This window comes from Apostichopus japonicus, chromosome 9, assembly GCF_037975245.1.
Source record: "Apostichopus japonicus isolate 1M-3 chromosome 9, ASM3797524v1, whole genome shotgun sequence".
Lineage (NCBI taxonomy): Eukaryota > Metazoa > Echinodermata > Holothuroidea > Aspidochirotida > Stichopodidae > Apostichopus > Apostichopus japonicus.
In genome coordinates this window covers 4612583-4635333 of record NC_092569.1, presented here as the reverse complement: position 1 = coordinate 4635333, position 22751 = coordinate 4612583, and the positions used below count along the sequence as shown (strand labels likewise).

The following is a 22751-nucleotide window of genomic DNA, read 5'->3' as shown; positions in this document are numbered from 1 at the left end:
TTTTTTTATATTATCTTTTGTATATTAAATCTCTGTCACTTAAGGAGAAAGAACTGCGATTGTTTTTCCTTTTCTTGAAATTTCGATCTCCAAATTTCAGAATATGTCAAGTCGTGTAACTTTTTTTTTAGTGTCTCTTCTGGGCCACCGTAGATATCAACTATTAAACATCAAGTGGGAATTTTCTGCTTAGGTTTAGTCATAATCTCAGTTCCGCTATATTAAGTAACTATGCTACAGTATGGGGCAGTGGTAGGGGTGGTATACACAGCTGGATATAGCTTGACGACTCTATATAGCTGGATATAGAGTCATATACGTTTATTTTTAAATTTTAAAAATCTTTCAAAGTGATTTAAATACCCTTTCTCTGTATCCATATCATTCTAGAATACTACTTAGAAATCTAATGAGAGGTTTCATGAAAATGGTTGAACATCCGAAAGTACTTACGTAGCTAGCTCGACACATGCTTGATTCTGGGTCAATGGTTTGGAATTGGTTCTGCCATACCTTTCATTCCAGGGGCTAACTCTGAACCGGAAGGCGAGGGGCCGGGTTGAGCTTGGAGGGGGCTTGGGACCAGGTGATTGTGGGGGTCTTTTCAGCATAGGCTATGAATAAAATATTTAAACCACTGTTCCGTTAACTTTTAGAGATAATTAAATTTCACTAACATGATCAGATCACAATCATATTCAATACAAGTGCAACCAAGTTCCTCTTGTTTGTCAAATCTAACTTCTCAATAACATTACAAGCGGCTGAGGTGGATCCATAAATTTGACAGGCAGTGGGACATACAGGTAGAAAATACTACAGAAATAAAGTAGACAAAATAGATCATTTCCATTGTATACTTCCTTTTTCATTCCATCTGATTGTCGAAGAGATTTCAAATCCAAACCCTTGAGGGGTAGCGGAACATGTGAATTCGATTTGAGGGGGACAATCCACTCAAACTTCAAACCTAACTTATGACAAAATGGTTTCCTCTGTGCATTTGTACCACTTTCCAGGCCTCCTGTGATCCCTCCCTCCCACCCCCACTCACCTTCCCATCTCTGCCACCCCTGAATTGCATACAGGTAAAAAAGAAAAGTGCCAAAAAAAAATAGATAATTTTCATTGCATACTTTATTTTTCATTCCATCTCTCACCAGCAAAGTGTTTGGTGCGACCCATTGCAAAAATGCACGATAGGTAGTAACATTTAAACGAGAACAAACAAAAATTATGAACAGATGTCCGAAAAATCATTCAAGATGTATGGACAGAAACAAACTTGTCAGTCGAAAGTATTAAATACACAACGATAAAAACAAACAAAAATAGAAAACCACAACAACAACACTATTGAAGACAGGTATCATGGACTAAGCAATGAGGGTATAACGTATTTTGTGTAAAATAAATTTATTCCTTTCTCATTTCTACGAAAAAATATATAATAAAAGTCAAGTCCTACGTCCTCTTTCCAAAATACAATCAGCATCTAAATATTTAAGTTTTCCACAATTTAGGAAAATGTTTTGACTGTTTTTACATTTTTCTTAACAATGCAGTCACATATCAATAGATATGTAAGAGAGATATTTTAACCAGACCTCTTTTTATATAAGTTCTTCAAATCAGCCGCTAAATGTGTAACAAAAAAAAGGATTTCTACCATTTTTTAAAAATAAGTATTGACACTGGCCCAGAAGAAAATTACACATGAATATTTTACAGTTTGGGTCAAACTTAACCATGATTTTTTTCCCCAGACCTCTTTTTATATAAGTTCTTCAAATCAGCCGCTAAATGTGTAAAAAAAGGATTTCTACCATTTAAAAAAAATAAAGAATGACACTGGCCCTGAAGAAAGTTACACATGAATATTTTACAGTTTTGGGTCAAACTAACCACGATTTTCCCCCCCCCCCCCCCCCCCGTTCTGCTTGCATATATGAAACAGTACCAATTGTGTGAAACATACCATGCAGCAAAGGTGGTATCTAACATGTAGATATATTTTACCATTTACTTAATTTACATACCAATATGTAATGCATAACAGTTGTGAAAAGAAAACACAATTTGTTTGTATATCCACGTACATTAACCTAAAACCTAGCTTTAACATCATGTTTCAACATCGAATTCCCACTGCAATATAAATAACAATAAATAATAACAATATATTATAATGCATATATATGCATTTAATGCATATAATGCATATATAATGCATTATAATGCACAATAAATTATTATAATGCAATCAACAAGAAGAAGATCTCAAATAGATACTGTTAGGATTGAAGAAAATCAGGCCGTCTAATTTTTTTTAAATATTTTGCAAACATATAATCAACTAAAAGGATTAGCTGCAGTAAATACAAGGTGGAATTAGTTTCGTTATTTTAACAATGTAGAAAGAAGAAACCATTTCAATATTTATGATGTTAGCGCTCATTCTCAAAAACAGGTGAGAAAGGTAGTATTTTGTTACTGTTGCAAAAACATATTAGCACATTACAAATTTGTATTTTGTCAAATTGTCAAAAAGTTATTGATTGATCAATTTATTGCCAAATTAATAGGAAAAAAATCAGAAATTAATAAGACCATATATAAAAGCTGCTGTTGAAAAGCTATTGATCCAGTTTGCTGGTTATTATGATAAATTTGTTAAAATAATGGTTATTAATCGAACTACAAGTTCAATCTTCATCGATGACAAAATTAACAAGATTCATAATCAATATTTTAACCATCCTACTAAACTTCAGGGCAATTGTTTTTAAGGATTTCTTATTTTCTGGTTGTATCTAAGACAGAAGGGTTTTACTTTTTGGAATGTCAGAACAGCAAATTTAGTTGCCCGATGAAATGTAACAAAATAACAAAAGAATGGCTAATATGTACACTTGTAGGGAGAGATGTGTACATATTAGCCACGAGTAGAACAATAGTTGGATGAGTAGAACACCAGTTTGGGGCCAGGTAGAACTCCCTTTCGGGTGGATCACAGGCCTAGCAATAATTTTCTGTTTTATTTTCATTATCTCCAAAGTAATGGAGGGAAAAACCATTATTAAACCATTTTTACACATATTTGGGGGTATTTATTTACAATGCAATCTGAATTTGATGTAAATAACTTGTCATCTGCCCAGACAACCTCCAGATCTGGTTTTGGTTGCCTCGGATGATGGTTAATAATTTCCCCTGAAATGTAGGTGGTATAGGATATATGAGGTGGAAAAACAAAACAAAGGGGGTTTGGAGGATAGGAGGGAAGGGAGACAAAATACTTTATGATAGCTGTCAGCTGAGACTGACTTCAACGCTGAGTGAATTAGATATATGTTTATGAATTCTTAATATTTTGTATCGATGGGCTATGTTAAACTAACAAGGTCTACAGATGTTAACCAAAATGATTAATGGAACTAAGCTGACAATAAAACTGGAAAAGGGATATTTTACATACATTTTGAAAAAAAAAGTAACAAATTCTTTTGGCTCAAACCATATTCAAAACAGATGACCTCTTGAATTGTGATATTTTTGCTCTATCAAATTAAAAACAGAGGTTTTCAGCATAATGTTTCTTCGGATTCCCTTCTAATAGGTAAACGACCATTTCATGTTTTTTCTAGAAAGTCAACTTTATAAAAGGGTCACAGTGCTAGTATTTACCCCGTGTGACAATAGTTCAGCCCAGTTTGTAAAAAATTCAATATTGATCAGAAAGAAGCTTTTGCAAAGGTTGATTCTTTTTGTTATAAATGTGAATAACAAGGGCGGAATAAAAATCAAATGGGGCCATTCCAGGCATGTTTACACAGTCTATAAATTAAGGTCTGTTTCTAGGTCACCGTCTAACTGAAAAGGTTGTGCTCAATAATTTTACAACTAACAAACTATGAAATCTATTTGCCCACAAGGAGACCATTGATTGTTGAAAACAGAAGACTTTCAACTTGTGTAGCCCTAAAACAAACTTGGGTGAACTGGCAATATATATGTGTTAAACTTAACTTTTGGAAAGTTTAGCTTTGACAAATCTTACATACAAATTCACATACTTTTGCAAATTGAAAGTGTGTGCAATTTCATATAATTTCCACAATATACACATCCACCCACCACACCACCCTGCCCCCCCCCCCCCCGCCCCTCAGAACAAAAAGATGATATATGATGCAAACTGTGATTGCACTGAATAGAAGATAAAAGTATGAAATATACTTTTTTGAAGCAAATTATCTTCCACCAAAAGAGTACTTTCCTTACGATAATATCCCTTCGTATAAATTTAATAGAAAAAGAAACTCTTTCCATAAGGTGCTCCATTAATTCAAGTTTTCAGCCTTTACTGTTCTTTGTATAAAAATGGTTGAAGGTAACCTTTCTGTGCAGCCTAAATTTTTTGGGAAAATAAATTGATGTACGAAATGCTGTTTTAACTGTATCAAAAATACAAACAAATAAATAAACCCAGAAACAAAACAAATCAACATTAAATATATAAATGCGAGAGTTAGAAAATGAGTACAAATTTGTTTTGTTTTTTCCCAAATAAACGGAGAGGAAATTAACTTGCTTCATTACATTTCGTCAAACTTGCTCAGCAAAAAGATATTCAGAGAAAATGAAGATAATGGATCAAAAATAAATCCAGAACGGGGAGCTATTTAATTGAACGACAAACAGTTGTTTATTTCCAAAGAAAAGAGCCTCTAGAGTTCAAAGAATCAACCTCATAACTGTTTTTTATTTAAACATGATCTAAGAAAATATATATCCCTTCATTTCATTTTTTTCAAAGTGGAAAAAATAAATAAATAAAATCGCTACGGTCACAAACAGTACTGTGTGCATCTATCTTTCAGCCATAGAGAGTCATATATTTATATATTAATATATAGATATTCATTTGGATAAGTTTTAAAGAAGATTTTACTGTTTGATTTATAAAAAAATATCCACATTTTTTTTTTCACACAAAGCCAGGGTGAATAAACAGAATGATTTTCAAGATAAAATCTCATTACTGTAAGCTATCAAAAACACATATGCTAAGGAATGTTTTTTTTTTAATTTGCTATTAAATCTAAACTACTTCACTTTGGATAATATTTTAGTGTGCAATCAAAACAAAACACAATGCATGGATAGAGAAATTAATATTAGATATTAAAAGACTCTCTTAAAGATGAGAAACTTCTACCAGCTGCAGACCGACCAAACCAGCGGCAGACAGACAAACAAAGAAAAATATTGCAAAACGGAAAGACGATTTTCTTTCAGCAGCTCAACACCATGTGAAATTCGGAAAATATCAAAGGAAATAAAACTCCGCAAGCCTTGATGAATATTAAGAATGAATCCATTACCGCTAAGGGCATCAAATACCAAGGTCTGTCTCGGAATGTGAAAAGGATTGCATAGACGGCCACAGCGAAGAAATGCCCAATCAGAACGACTGGATTCGGGCTAAGACTGAAACAAAAGACAGAAATTTATTACTTAATATATAATTAATATATTTAATTAACTTAGTACTTAATATATGTCCTATGTTAGATTGAATGAATAATGTGTGGTATTGCATCACCAACACATTTTGAAAACTGAATATTATTATTTTTTTATTTTTTTATTTTTTTTTTACAATTGGAGAAATACATGGATAGTCTGTTATTTTTTGTAGAAGAAATGAATCAAGTTTGCTGAAAACTTGCCATTAATTTATTCCTGTGATTTTGTTGATGGGTCACAAACAATCTATATTGGGCAGGGGAGGGGCAGGGGAGGGGCAGGGGGAGGGTTGGTGAGAATCTTATGCTCTCTGGCTTGGCATAAAATATTGTACAATATAACTTCTTCCAATGGGTACGTTTATTGATAATATTATTCTTAGATAGCTAGGTTTCGATGGATATGTTAATCACATAGTATTATTCTTAGATAGCTAGGTTTCAATGAATGTTTTTATTCATATTATTATTCTTAGATATTTTAGGTTTAAGTCTTCTGAATCGTAGATTGAGATGTAAGAGGAAGTGCTGGTCGACACAAAGGTGCTTCAAAGGGTGGGGGAAGGGGGATGGAGATGGAGAAGGGGGAGATGGTGGTAAAATGTGGGGAAGGTCTGTTGCCGGGGCAGTTGAATGGGAACTGAGTTCTGTGTATTGCTCTCTTCAAAGTTCAATGCTGGGGTATAAAAGTTTCTACTCACACTGATAAAAGACCAACGGGCCCAGAAACTGCTACTCCTCCCAAACGGAAATATCGAAAGCAGGCTTGTCGTAACTTCATGAGGTGCTCTGTAATAGAATTGCATACCGAGTCTTTAAACATATTTTACGATGCATTAATACAAGCGTGTGACTGAAATGTTACTGTACTGTATATCACCCTCTGATTCTCCATTACTGACATCAAGGGAGAAGAAATATTTTACCTCCCCAAACCCCACCCCCCCCACCCCACCACAGTCATGAATGTATTTTAATTGGGTCGGACATCAAGCAGTTGATTAAAGGAAACTAACTGGTAAAGGAGTGACTTCTGCCCTCAATGGGGGCAGGCTTTCCAACGTAAATAAATCACTTAATAATGCACCATAAATCCAGGCTTGTTCAAAGGCGCTGTCAAGTGCTTAAGATGAAAATATCTACAAAGCAGAAATGTGATCAGCTGGGATTTGGAACATTTAAATGAGGTCGCTTTTCCTGATGTTAAGAGGGATGTCGTTCTACAATGTAGGGGCAGTGATTTTGAAAGCCTTGGAACCACAATGAAGAAAGTCTGGCCTTTGGATCTTTAAGAAGTGTCTGATTAGAGGACCTCAAGTCACGGCATGGTTGATATGGGCTCAATAAGATCTGCAGGTAATTCAGGGTCCATTCAATTCAAACACTTGTAGGTGAGGAGCAGCAGCTTAAGGTGGCATACTCCTATTAGCGTCTATATCCATCCGCTCGATTGTTCTCCTTCAGGGAAAGTGCCAAAAAGCAGCAGGAGAACACTCTTTTTTGACCTGTTATCAATCATGATCTAGTTTTTTGTGGCTTGCATGTTGAAGAGCATGAATGCAAGTACATGTGGTGAGAAAATTGGGTCAATTGAGGCAATTTTCGACCCCTTTAGGCCTCCCAGGAGCAGCGTACAAAAATTGTTTACTACTGAGTGAAGAGGTGAGGAACACTTCCGGCTCGGATAGCAAAAAAATCTACATGGTCATGATACAGAAAATTGATGGTGCCATGAAAGGCCAACTTGTCAGCTATCCGGTGATCGGTAGCGTTTAGCTAGTGAGAACTTCTATCTAGACTTAGAGACCACATTACTTTTGTGATTTAGTTTGTAAGCCAATAGGGCTTTTAATGGGCGTATGCTACCTTAAATTCGATAAAGGCAGATATTGGCAACCAATGTAGGTCTCCAATCACACTATTCACACCATAATCACACTACAATCACACTACAATCACACTACAATCACACTATATTCACACTATATTCACACTATAATCACACAATATTCACACTATAATCACACTATATTCACACTATAATCACACTATATTCACACTATAATCACACTATATTCACACTATAATCACACAATATTCACACTATAATCACACTATAATCACTATATTCACACTATAATCACACTATATTCACACTATAATTACATTATAATCACACTATATTCACACTACAATCACACTATTCACACCATAATCACACTACAATCACACTACAATCACACTATAATCACATTATATTCACACTATAATCACACTATAATCACACAATATTCACACTATAATCACACTATAATCACTATATTCACACTATAATTACACTATAATCACACTATAATTACATTATAATCACACTATATTCACACTATAATCACACTACAATCACACTATATTCACACTATAATCACACTACAATCACACTATTCACACCATAATCACACTACAATCACACTACAATCACACTATATTCACACTATATTCACACTATAATCACACTATAATCACACTATATTCACACTATAATCACACTATATTCACACTATAATCACACAATATTCACACTATAATCACACTATAATCACTATATTCACACTATAATTACACTATAATCACACTATATTCACACTATAATTACATTATAATCACACTATATTCACACTAGAATCACACTATAATCACACTATATTCACACAAGACGACTCACCGTCTTGTGCGGCAAAGAGAGCGTAGAGGGCTTGAGCCAGCACGTTGACCACAAAAGAATGAGATCTCTTTCTCTGCCAATGGAAGAGCCTCAGGGCTTTCGACATTGCTTCATAGTCTCCTGAAGAGAAGAAAATGGAACATATTTAATACTAAAAATATTGATTAAAATGAATCACAGGAAAATTTGGCAACCCTTTTTAAAGCAATTGTGCACATCTTTCCCATGAGAAAGTTCTCGTTCGTCTAGTAAAACCCATGAGGGTACAAAAGTGAACTTCCTATCCTTATGAGTTTTTTATATCTATATCCATGGTAACATCAGGGCAAAATTTTTAAGGATTTTTCCATCAGATTACGACCAGGTCCTACTGTTTAGTTGTCAGAACAGGCAAATTGGGTTCAAGTCTGCAAAATGTAGCAATATGTAAACAAAGAATGACCAACATGTACACCCTAGGAGAGATGTGTAGGTTTGGTGAAATTGAATACCAGCTTTGGGCACAGTTGATGAGGATCTACAATGACTTTCATTTTGAATGATTTTAATGATATTATTAAAAAAAAAAAAAAAAATTCAAGTTTACAGCCTTGTAGCTAACTTGTAGAGCAAATTACTGTTGCCATCCAAGTAATTGATTTGGGAGGTTGTGGAAGGGGTGTGGGGACATTGCTTTTTATCTTGGTGTGTTTTCATTTTCATGTTTTCACTTCTCCTCTCTGTTCCAGATATACATGTCCTCAAACGTTCTTACCTACATTCTTCATTTCTTTAAACAGTTCCCTCCACAACTTTACGTCATTCAGCGCCACGCTCATACCACCTCCAGTGAGTGGGTGTCTCATATTATAAGCATCGCCGAGGAGGAGTACCCCCGATTTCTCTATGGGAGCCGGGGGTAGGAAGCTGTTCGGCATGCTACGGATGCCTCCATTGACCACACTATCGTGGAAAGACTCTTTGATGTGATCTGCATATATAAAGAAAAATGTTGTAGTCGTTGTTGCTGTACGAGAGGATTAATATTATGGACGTGAGAAGAATGAGGAGTAAACAACTTTATGAAATAGAAATAAAAATCAGGATAACCCAACGTAGCGAATACAATGGTATGATATGCTAATTTTGAATCAAGACATGCATTGTTTTACAAACAATGAAAATATGATCCTGACATTGGAGATTTCTTTGAATATAATGCTATAAAACAGCTCCTCAGAGCCATAAGGATCGGATAAACCATAAAAAAGCTCCAAACATTGGCTTTGTTTACAAAAGTGAAATCAATATGAACCTCACCCTGTCAACATGTGCATAAACATGCACAAAGAAAAACAAAAGATTGGGAGGGAAGGGGGGGGGTTAGTTGACGGAACAAAAGAAACGCAAAATAAGAAAAGGTAAACAAAAGGAGACCAAAACAGGATGCCAATTTAATGGTCAAAGATGTTCCAAATAATGAAAACGTTTTTTTTTAGTAACCAGGTTGTGTTAACAACCTAACATCTTATACCACACTATCCTGAGCTTAAATAATTTGTTACTTTGTTTTATTAGTGAATTAATTACTCATGCCCAAAGTCTAATGAATCGAAGAAAATGTTGCCGTTGGTAATTAACCCAAAATTGCAGTGAGGAGTGAATGAAGTTGATAGTTTCGTAACTTTTTATAATGAAACCCAAACAGTAGCTCTAAGAGAATTTTGGTACGACAAAGGCATACAGACACAAATACTCCTTCGTGAGGATGGAATTACAAATGAACCATGGAATATATCCCCAGGTAGAATATACTTTCATCACAATTGCTACACATATAGCACTAGATTCCAATATTGTAAACATATCATTATTGTTAAGAACAATTAGTCACCTGGCAACTGAGGGAGTATATTTTCCAACATGTATCCTTTCATATCCTTTGGCATTTTGTCCGGGATATCCACAAGTACTCTGGTATCGTGGGACGCTATTTTGTAGATCAGAATCGGCGACGGTTTCGCCAGGACCAGTTCCGCATGATTGTCCTTAAATTGAGGGCAGTCTTTGATGATCAAACCGGCAAAGTGAGAAGACGTCTGCGGTTTGGTGTTGACGAGAGTTTTACGAAATTTGGAGAAGCATCCGTCGGCTACGATGGTGAGAGGCGCAGTAATATTCTGAGAGAAATGAGAAGAGTGTCATTGAATTGAATTTGAATTTATTGTCCACAATCGGAAATTCGACTTACACAGGTCGTAAACGAAAAAAGAAAAGAAAAAAGAAAAGCAATAGTATAAGTATCAATAGACTGCGATACACATACAGTAATACAAACAAATATACAGCAAGTCCTACAAATAAGAAACTTATCTTCTCACTTGTGAATTAAATATGGATAGAGTTAGGCACAAATGAGTATCTGTAGCGGGCCCTAAGTGTACGTGGTGGGCATAAACGCAGTCCAGAGCGGTTGTGATTGTAGTGCTCAAACAATGGTGAGAAATGCTCTCAGAAATGGCAGTAAACAAGTTGCGATGATATGTGACTGTTCTTTTCTTTCGGGCATATTTGTAGGCTACAAACTACTAATGATGTCCAAACTCTCAATATTATGTATACCTAATTGAACATGTTTTATGGGGTTAGAAATTTTACTTCAAAAAAGGAACTTTTTAAAATTTCCCATTCATCTTTCCCATGTACCCTCCCTCCTCCACCCCTGCCCCCACCCTCTCACCCACTTGAAGAAAAGGTTATAACAAAAAGGGTTACTGTTCAGGTGGAAGAAACTTACCTTGATTTCTTCTGTGTCCTTCTGTCGGTATGTTACCCCGGTGATGACGCCATCTTGTTCCATGATTTTAGTGACCACGCCTTCGATGTAGCTGACACTGTTAATATGACAGAGAGGAAATTGTCATTTATTACAGCACTTACACGGCATGAATGGCTTAAACTGAATGGTGTGGGTTCAGTACATTTAATCTAGTTTGAATAATGGCCACCAGGAATTTCAACCTAGGCTTCACAAATCTATGACTGGGGCTGGAACTTGCAAGAAGGTTTCCACCTCTCAAAAGAATTTCAACTTAAACAATGTACAGAAGGACACATTTGACCAAATTGGGTTATTTATACTGCTGTTCTGTACAGACATTTTGTGCCACTAATGTAAAGCTCCCAGTTCTCACTGGACTTTCAGTTTAAGCTTCCCACTTTATATGAACATACCGTCTCGATATGATACAAAACAGTACATTACACAACGATGTAAATACAATACAATCCAATACACATATGCAATGCAATGTCATGCAGTGATATACCATAGTGCATTTCAATACAATATCAATTAAAAACAGTGCAATCACATATGTAATCCAATGCAATGCAACTTAATGCAGTGATATAACATACAATGCAATGCAATACAGTGCAAAACAATGCACAGTATTTAATACAGTGCAATTCAATGCAATGAGAGCTTAAATCAATGTAATACAGTGCAAAACAATGTCAAATTACAATACAGTGCATTACAATACAATGTAAATTAATACAATGCAATCACATATGTAATCCAGTGCAATGCAATGCAGTGATATAACATACAATGCATTTACAATACGTTGCAAATCACTGTACAATAAATACAGTGCAATTCAATGCAATGCAAGCAAAAAGCTATGCAATACAGTGCAAAACAATGTAAATTACAACACAGTGCATTATAATACAATGCAAACCCATGTACAATGCAATACAGTATAGTATTATAGAATATAATCTTATATAATGAGATAGAATGTAGATAGAATTTGCTGGACACTACCTTGGTTGCGCCCTGGCAGCTTTTCTTAGACCCATGACAAATCTACCGTGATGGAAAGATCTACCGCTATAAACGTCCTCCTCCTGTGATGGGTAGGGAACCTCTACGGATATCTTACTCTCAATGTCATGTATGATGTAACCTTTGACCTCATGGGCATCCAGGCCTTCAACACAATCTAAGGATGTGTGTGTAAGAGGAAGGAAAAAAAGCAAAATTAACAAAAGCGAATCTCTTCAAAAATAGGAAAACATGATAACACAACATAAATTTCTTTTATCATAATACTTTGAAATCTAAACTAAAAGTGCTTAACTTTGGCACAGGTTGAATGTGATGGATACGTTTAAAAGGTAACTAGAAAACTGATCAGGAAATTGTGAACCACAAATCTTTTGAAAAAGACTGAAGAAGATTTGTTCGACTCACCTTTGAGTCCCAGAGCTTTGACGGCCTCATACCCTCCCGGTTGCAATAATTCTCCGACTATCCTATCCGGTTGTTTCAAATCCCGTTCGATCACCGTCACCCGTCGGCCATCGTGACCGAGAACGGCAGCCATCGCAGAGCCCAGGATACCAGACCCGACGATGATGATCTCCGTCTCGTCCGTAGTACCCGATTCGCATCGCTGGTGGAAGGCATTGTGGGTAGAGTTGCTCTTCTTCACCTTGAAGCTCTTAGTAAGAGGGAAATGAAACAAAAACAAACAAAAATCATTCAGGTTTCTTTAACGAAAACTATTTATGTCACAAGCAACATGTTACCACATTGGTGGTGCATCTGGAAAATGTATTTCCTGAATAGATAGATAATTTATAGATTTTGTAAGCAAATACCCAAAAAGAAAAGAATAGAAAAAAGAGAAGGCAGTTCATTAGTATGACTAGTCAACTTATCATTTGAAATATGAGTGTAAAGATGGAAATTTGCTAAAACCAAATTTATGCAAATATGCTGCGTAGCGATCCTAATGATCATAAATGTATTACTGTCGTGTTTGTTGTAAGAATCCAATGTTTATTGCTCTGATTATTTGAAACAGTATGAGCGGTAATCTTTGTTTTCACTCGTCAGTCACTATATAACAGTAATTTCTAAGACAACAACATTATAATGGTATTGAAAATGTATCATGCAACTTGCAGTGTGAAAACCAAAAGTTGCTTTTCGTCCAAGGAAAATAAATATTGCATTTATGTAATATCAGCTACCCTTTCAGACAATTTTAATCTTGACAAGAATCACAAATGCTAAGAAACTCATAGGGAGGGCGTATTAAAATCTACGTATAGATGTTTCAAGCTCTCATCTGATATACTGTATTAGCCAATGCTACGTGCAAGAACAACCTTTGAGAGACTTACCCTGGATGCAAAGAAAAAGTACAAGCCGAGTAGACCAACCAGGGCAGCTGAAAGAAAAGCTGCTCCTCCGGTTGTGTAGAACGGGAGGAGAAACTGGGAAGCTAGAGACATAGCGCAAGCCGTCTCCGTCCAAAACTCTCGCTGGAAGCAGCCTCGGCTACCGGAGGTGATGAAGGATGTTGTTGATCTCGTCTCCCAGCGAAAGATTTCCAAGTTGCTTCAGCAACGGTTTTTACGTTGAAGGTGGCTTATAATCATCTGAAATAAGAGCCAAGTTATCGATATCATACTTTAGTTTGATATCATTGTTTTGTACTGACAAGACAGTGTCGGCCTCCACACACTACGTACACTAAAAGCATAGCAAGGAAAACTAATCACGAATGAAGTTACACAGCAGGTGGCTTTTTAAGTGCAATTCCAAGATTTTAAGTTTAAGTACTACCAGAAATCATTGTGCTAGACCTACTATACATAATTTATAAATGAAAACACTTGTGGATAAGGCGTCCTCTTTTAGCTTCAAGATTTTGGGGTTTATTCTACTTCTTTTGTAGCTACCACATATAATATACAATGAGTAATCCACAGTCATAGCCTACAAAATTTGAAAAACTGAAGCAAGAAGTAAATTAGACAGACAAGGGAAGCATGGTTCCCATTGTTGCACTACATCAATAGGTTGCTTCAGTTACAGTAGTATCAGGACCTCTGTCTTTCTGATGAATATGTACAGACAGTAGTCTGTTAGACTTTACACTGCACTTGACTGTACACTGTACTGTACATACACTCGGTACACGATTTAGGACAAGCAATAACTTTGATGTACAATTTGAGACAATCTACTATGTCGCTCTTAGGAATATAACCACTGTCCTATCAGGTTTTTTAAAACAGCCCTGCGTGATATTTACTACAAAAGAACAGCAAGGTTTCAGGCAAAGAAAACAAAAAAAGGTTTTTAAAATTGGCTTTATTTGATATTAACTTTGATATGAAATTGCCTGCATAAATGAATTGTGTAAGTAAATTGTAATGCAGTCTTTTGTCATAGAGAAAACACAGAAATAATTTTCATGAATAAAGTCTGCAAGTTAACATCTTTAAATTCAGTTTTAAAATAACTTTCTGTTGTTTAATTGTAACAGAATATATTACATTACAGCAAACTCATTAGACATTTTGGCAGGGAAAAAAGGAAAATACAGTTCCTCTTAGAAGTAATAATAATATTTAATAGTTTTAAAAACTTTTAACAAAACAACAAAAGTGGCTTACCTTAATTTCTTAGATTTAGACAGACCAATGCAATGTCCTACAAATGCTCAGTAGAATCGAAGCTAACTTTAAGAATCACTTAAGCAAAATGACCTACAGTACCTGAATTTCTTAGATTTGGAATGACCAATTTAATATCCTACAAAGCAATAGAATGGAAGCTAACTTTAAGAATCACTGAAGCAAAATGACCTACCTGAACTCTTAGATTTGGAATGACCAATGTCATATCCTGCACAGCAACAGAATGACTTTAAGAATCACAACCAAAATGACCTACCTGAAGTTCTTAGACTTGGACTGACCAATTGTATGTCCTACAAATCAATATAATGGAAAGGTGACTCTAAAAATCACATGCATTCTCTCTGTGTAGTTCTAAATACTTTACTATATACAATCATTTCTCTGGAATATCTTTGTTACACAAAGTCACTTAACCCCTCTCTGTTTATATGTTGCTGGTTCTGTCAAGTACACAACTGGCAGAAAAAAGAAAGAAAATTTAAATCTTCTTAAAGACTCTCAAGTGCTTCCTTACTGAGGTTTTTATGATGGTAGACTGTTAACCATGACACATCATTGTGTAAGCAGAGTTTGGTCCATAAATTACGTAAACAATTTGTATTAATTGTATATATAATTGCGTTAGATAATGCAATTAATGCATGATATAATAGACACGACACCCCATACAGAACCGCCTCTTAATGTTAGCATCATGTCAAAAGATAGCTCAAAAAATTCCAAATATACTTGTTTTTCCATACTGTATTTTAATGTCCTTCTTTTTTAGCTCATATTGACAGTATGAACAGTAATGAATCTATCCTGTTTCTATCAGAAAAAGGGGTAGGAACTGTTTGTACTGTCATTATGAGTGATTTGAAGCATGATATGGGAGGAGAGTATAGAGTGGTATTAGCATATACAGTATTTAAATGTTCCCAATTGGCAGGGTGCCAAATATGGTTCTTTAAGCCAATAATGTCCTTCAGCTTTCCATCTTTCTTTACAATATCTCATATATACTTTTCTGTTAACTGATTTGTCCTCAAAAGTATTTTTCTTCATTCAATTCAAATCAGAAGATCCTTGCCTCAGTCTAGAAAAAAAATGTTCTGAGGCTGCTATGTATGGTATATATGCTGTAATTTGACCAGTTTTGATCTTTCTATATTTAGGGATAATCCTGAAAGAAATTTAAGCTAATTTAAGTTAAAACAATAGAAGAAGAATGTCATTAAAAAAGAAAAAAAGAAGAGAGAACTAATTAAAAATGTTTTAACAAATTCCTCATCACTGATGCTATGTAAGAGTTTTTGGACATTGCAACATACTTAAAAGGGGATACACACAGGGGGTAGGAGCCAGGGGCACTGGGGGCATGTGCCCTCCCCCCCACCTCCACTATTTTCCCAAAATAGCAAATGTGCCCTTACTGGCAAATAAATGTGCCCCTTTGATGAAGAACTGTCTTTTGGATATCTTAAGCCTAAAGTTGTTAATTTTAAATAGAGTCACATGCCCCATAAAAGTATTGATAGCATACTAACACATCATTAAAGTGATATGGCCGGTGTGACTCGGATTATAGCATCTAAACCACATATAAATATATATATATATATATATATATATATATATATATATATATATCAATCAATGATGGTTGGGTTTTGTGTCTACATTTAGTAAACCACTCCATTTTACTCGTCACATATTCACTAAGAAAGCAATTTTTATGCGGTGCATATGATTATATCTGTAGCTGCCAAGGCTTTTCAACAGCCAGTTAGAGAACACAACTCTTTTGTTTTCCTACCATTACCAAAGGTTAGAAAATAATATAGTATTCTGAAAATCTGAAAGAACACCCTTGAAATCTGTGAAGCAATTGTCAATAAAATAAACATAGAAAGAATAAGTTTTCTTTGTTTGTGCGCATTTATAGGTGTTCAAGATGAGTCATGGTTTTATCGATCGGATCGTTCGCATGACGACTGTTTCTATGATATAGGTACACACTTTAAGAAAACAAATGCGCATACATGTACACAGTAGTGTAATAGAGAGCTCTATAGGTGCATGATGATGATTAACTTGTGATCATTGCAGTTGAAGACAAGAAAATTGTTTCGTTAGTAAAACGAAGGTACATGTGGCGACCACATGTCAGTTTTGAATAAATTTAAGAATTCTTTCATTCATCAAATGTTGCAAAGTTATATACTGTAACTTTCGGGAGACTATATGTTTCATTTACATGTGCAGGCCTACCGTACTATGGCACCAGACAAATTTGACTGACATTTTACCTTCATGAGATCGAAAAGACAAACGAGACCTGTATGAGGGTATCATTTCAGCAATTATATTATAACTGTTTGCAACATGTCTAAAAACCTTTATTTTGATCACAGAGAATCAAATTCAGGAATATGGCAAAAGAAGTTTTGTTTCTAAACAACCAATATAAATGTACATTAAAATACAGAGATTGACTTCAACACAAAAACTCAAAAGAAAAGCTCAGTTGAGATGGTACTACTGTAAAGCATTGAGAGCTCTCCCTTACAGAAGATCTAGGCAGCACAGAAACAAAAAATATGAAGTATGCAGAACTAGGGCTCCAATAACCAGATCATGAATTGAATTGGATAGGCTTCAAAGATGTTGTCAAGTGACATACTGTACAATCTAACTTTAAAATAAACTCAAGCAGAATGAATTAAGGGGTCTAATATTTAGAGCTGGCATGATTGATTTGTCTCCTTTTTGAAAACTTCTATTCACTTCACTTAAGAGGGGGGGGGGGGGGGATGCGGGGAAGGATTCAGGGAAATAAATGCAGGCTAAATGGTTCATGCACTATGACAATGATATACTGATATTGTGCGTTGTCTTAGATCGGGGAAAAAATTAAACAGTTTAGAATAGTGTTAATAGTGTTAATTTCTCTTTGAACAATGCAACAGTACCAAGAATCAACATTTTTATCCAAGGTCTACAAAACTGGACTAACTTTCTCTTTTTTAAAATGAGTTCAGACTTTAAATCTATTGACTTCAAATGACCTTTGGCACTCACAAAACCAGTTCATTTCTTGAACTTTCTTGGGGTGGATCAACATTCTAAGTACGTTATGAAGTTCATTTAAGCTTTACTATCGGAGTTAATTCAGTTTACAAGGTTTTAGACTTTGACCTCTGTTGACTTAAATTAACCTTTGACCTCTGCAAAGTAGGACAACACTGTACTCACTATTATCAGGGTTGGCCGGTTTTTACCGGGCGGTTTTTACCGCCCCGGTAAAAACAGGTTTTTTACCGGTTTTTACCGGGAGGTTTTTCCCACATTTAAGTGGGAAAAACTGGGAAAAACCGGGAAAAACCTCAAATTATATAGAATTCCTCAAAACTCATGTGGAACTTGTGGAGGAGCATAGAATCTACAAGAAAATGGCATCTTATGGTAGGGGGTTGGGTTACATCCAAAGAACAGCTATGATCTATAACTTGTGAGTTTACCGATTAGACTATTATAAATAATTCAAATAAATTATATATTGGATGCTCAAATCAACCAACTTTATTTTCCTATCGAGATGCATAATTCCATTATCTAGAGAATGGACTCGTATCAAACTGTTGGTGCCTCCTAGGGCTATGGTTCGTCATATTATACATGCCACATTAGTCCGCTCAGATCCAAATGATGATTCACATCCAAGAACGATCACTTCATGTCTGCGATATATTGTACTCTGTTCACACTTCGCACTAGGCACTGTACTATGCTTATATTGCTTATAGGCACTGTACTAAGTGACTGTTGTGACATCAACTAATTTGAGAATAAGTAACAATTGGAACAGTTACATGTGTTGTTGATACTCCTACCTCTTCAGTTAGCCTATACACAGGAAGTGCCCAGTATCACCTCACCTGTCCACCTCAAAGTGTTTAATCACTCATGCATGAAGTTGTATAATAATTGGACCATGTTTGCATCAAGGTAAACAGTTTGGTTGTGTGAATGGCTCCATAGGGCCATTGTGCGTTTAATACTTTAATTGGGCCCATGTGCCTTACAAAGTTTCAAAGCAGTTTCTATTGAGCCCCCTGGATTGAAGTTCACCTCAATAGACTGTTGCCTACTGTATTAATGGAATGAACTGTCTGAGCACATAATATTATATTATTATATGGTTCCTTGTCCCTTTGAGGCTTTGGATGCCATGGTTCGCCACTTCGTTCTATCCTCCGCTGTTCATGCCACATAATAGGCCTGAAGAATTTAGGAGGGGTGAATGTCCCAGTGTAGACCTATAATGGTTTGGGCAATAGGCAATGCATACTGTTAAGAGATCGTGACAGAATAACTATACATGTGCAATACGAAAAATACTCCTTTTTCCACAAAAAGTCGAATAAGAATGTGATAAAATAGCTCAAAATGAAGCTAAGAAACTTCCATATTCAATAAAATATGCCTGTCATGAAACAATATCGTGCCTACTGATGACCCTGCATTTTACGGACAATTAATACTAGTTTTCGAGACGGAGGCGGTTTTTACCGGTATTTACCAGTTTTTCCCGGTTTTTACCTGGTTTTTACCGCTTAGTGGGAAAAACAGGTTTTTCCCCGGGAAAATGCCAACCCTGACTATTATACCAAATATGAACTTTACACCACCACACATGTACGTTTCTTACTTTTAAGTTAATTCTGCAACTTTTAGGCTGATTGTTCACATTTTTTACGACTTCACACTTAACTACTGTAATCATGTACTGAAGACTATGAAAATAGGCGACTGATTTGTATTATGACGTCGGAGCTTTGGAATGTCGTCAAACTAAACTAAAAGGCTGTATAGATGCTCTTACAAAGTATGAAGCATATGATAGTGAGTAGGCCTCAAAAGTCAGGCGATTCACTGGCTAAATGCCAACTGGATTTTGCGATTTGCCAGTGGAGACACATGTTTGCTCAATTGTAGCTTTAGTTTACAGTAGGCACTGTTATTTTTTAATAGAAAAGGGCTCAAATTTTGATATTCTAGGACTGGTGAGCCTAATTATTAGGTAAGAATTTGTGAGGGATAGGGAGGTACTGTAAATAGCAAACCATGATAAAATATGAGTCACTTTGGGACAGGGTTGTTTGATTTAAATCACCTTGATTAAAATCACTGATTTAAATCGCGATTTAAATCAGATGATTTTTTTCAAAAAAATCACTGATTTAAATCACTTTTACTACTTTTCCATTTTTTATGTGAATAGTTGCTTGAAATCATTGCAAATCACCAATTCTATATTAGAGTACACACAATAATTTATTGTAAGACATTCAGGCTACCCCCCTCATTATTTCCAGTCTCTGTGGTACCAGAATTACTAGGCCTAGATTACTTGAACCAGACATACTGTACACTGTAGTTCGTTCACACACTAAATTTCCATACTCATTACGCTGGAATTTGTAGCTAAACCCTACAAAATCAGGAATGTAGTTTGCTATATTTTGATGCCATGAAAGTTGTATGCATGCATATGATATATTGAGTGATGTATTGCATGGTTGGTTTTGTTGCGGCACAACTCAGTGGTGATAGACAGGAGGTGACCATTCCTTTCATTGTATCCAGTTGTATCCCCATGAGCAGGCGTTGAAGTACTTGCACCACCTTCATCTTCCTTCCCTGAGCACTTGTTGTAGTGAATTTTCATCCTCTTCACAAGACCTTGCAATTCATGCCCACAGTTGTTACACTTCGCACGGCACCCAGTCATGGTATTGGATGGTATTTTCTTGAAATGATGCCAAATGGCATCCTGTTTCCTACCAGACATACTGTATTTAGGTGTGTTCTAGCTGAGATATGATAAGACTAAGGCTTGGCAATGTTCTGCTATGTCCATGTGATTATGATATAGTGCAATGAGCTCACTGGATGACTAGTGGTCACTATGTGATCTGTGTACAATTATGGAGGTACCTCCATCCATGGCACAATCAATAGGCCCAATGGACAAGGTGTCTTAGGCATGAGTCATGACACTTCAATTCATAAGTCAAGTGCTCAAACAACACCCCAGAATACAATAGGTGTTAGTGTAATCTCCAATTATCACTAGTGGAGTGGACCAGAATGTATTTCCTGTGTATATTGATGGATAAACTATGAAGTGTTAGGCCCACAGTGCTTGCACAAACAAGCTCCCCAAGTGAATGACTGGAATTGGTATTCTTAGACTTGCAGTAGCCTTAGGTCATGTGTGTTCAATGGGAAATTGATTGAGGCCCAGGTTTAATTAGCCTGCAAAGTATTCTGAATATATTATAGGCCTATAAGGCTTATATATTAAAACTAGACATCAGCTGGCGTTAAACCGCCAACGTATATCCCCACATCATAGCAATCACAGTGTGTTTAAAAGCCAAATGGGAGAATATCAGGAACTATATGAGATCACCACCAACTTTTGGTACCACCATACGTTGCTCTCATTTGTTTTGTTCAAATTGGATGAATTAAATGGCCACTGCAGTGGGTCACATGTGGTCAGATTGAAAGTGATCAACACCATAATATCCCCAATGTGGGGATATAATGATCTGGGTGGATATGGGTGCATATATGTGATAATGTAGGCAACAATGGGGTCCAACTGAAATGTGGTTTTAAAAAAATCAAAAAAATCCGATTTAAATCAAAAAAATCTGATTTAAATCAAAAAAATCCGATTTTTTTGATTTTTTTAAAAAAATAAAAAAAATCAACAACCCTGCTTTGGGATTCATTGATGCTATGTACACATATATCCATTAATATATATATATATATATATATATATATATATATATATATATAAATGAAAATCGTAATGAGTTGGAAAATCAAGAACAGTGAAAAAACTTTCAGCCTCCACCGGGATTCGAACCACGGGCCTCCCGCTATATATATATGAACAACAAAACATCTCAATTGGCACTCCGCTCCGTACTATGTATAGCATATATATTTTTCTTACAGAATATATTTTTCGTACAGAATATATTTTTCTTACAGAATTAGTTTGAGAATACATGTTTTTTTGTCTTACAAAGAATATAATTTATAAGAATATAATGTATTCAATATATGTATATTTTCTGTTTACAGAATTTTTATATTTTGTTGGAGAAAAGGATTTTTCTGTACCAGAATTTCAACATTTGAAAATACCCCCTGTAGTAAGACTTCCGTTCATTTTTCGCCACTGCCCACTTCTTCACCTTTAAAGGTTACGTAATCAATTTGCCTAGCCTTGCAAAGCGTGGAAAAGTCACTTGCACAGCTCATACTTCCTGCGATCTACAGCGAGAGCTTTTTAAAATGTCCAAGGCAGCTAAACTGTTATGGAACTGGTATTAAATTAACTGAAATGTATATTTTGGGGGGGGGGGGGGAGAATATATAGGCCTACATATATTTTCTCTTAGAGAATTTTTTTTTTTTTTTCTCTTAGAGGATAAATATATTCTTGTCATAGAAAAATATAATTTTTGTGTAAGAGAATATACATTGTTACAGAGTGTTTATTGTAAAATACATACATGGTTACCTTGAGTGAGGATTATTACGTAAGTCAACATGTAATTTGTATTGTGATACACCAGGCCTATAACTATTCTAAGTTAGGGTAGGTCTAGCCTATGCTTCAAGTTTAACATTAACAGTATGTTATGCCCTCAGCCTACGCTAGACACAGAATGGTTTAAACTTGAAGAATGCCATTGAAAAGAACTAACCTTATTCCATAAGTACATTGATGAATCGATGATCGTTCTGCCTAATACCTCAAATAATCGTCCTTTTTATGGTTATTTCAGCTACAATAAAGTATTCCATTTAGCAATCATGGCTTTACCAGTTCAGTAATTTCCCTAACCAGGGTACGAAGGAACGGATTGACACCTTCTGACGCCAGGCACGGGTCGTTTGGTCGTTAGGCAAAAATGATACGATGCATGGCATGATCG

General features: G+C 35.6%; 1 protein-coding gene across 1 annotated transcript; it reads right to left on the bottom strand.

Moving 5' to 3' along the window:
• Nucleotides 1-1119: 1119 nt before the first annotated feature.
• LOC139974430 (squalene monooxygenase-like) lies at nucleotides 1120-22694 on the bottom strand. Its single transcript, XM_071981584.1, has 10 exons — nucleotides 22521-22694; nucleotides 13435-13692; nucleotides 12497-12746; nucleotides 12068-12245; nucleotides 11030-11126; nucleotides 10127-10412; nucleotides 9008-9223; nucleotides 8254-8373; nucleotides 6233-6320; nucleotides 1120-5493 (listed from the first exon to the last, which is right to left on the bottom strand). Exons 2-10 carry the CDS (start codon nucleotides 13543-13545, stop codon nucleotides 5298-5300), a joined length of 1542 nt encoding a protein of 513 aa, XP_071837685.1. The 5' UTR covers nucleotides 13546-13692; nucleotides 22521-22694; the 3' UTR covers nucleotides 1120-5297.
• Nucleotides 22695-22751: the final 57 nt, after the last annotated feature.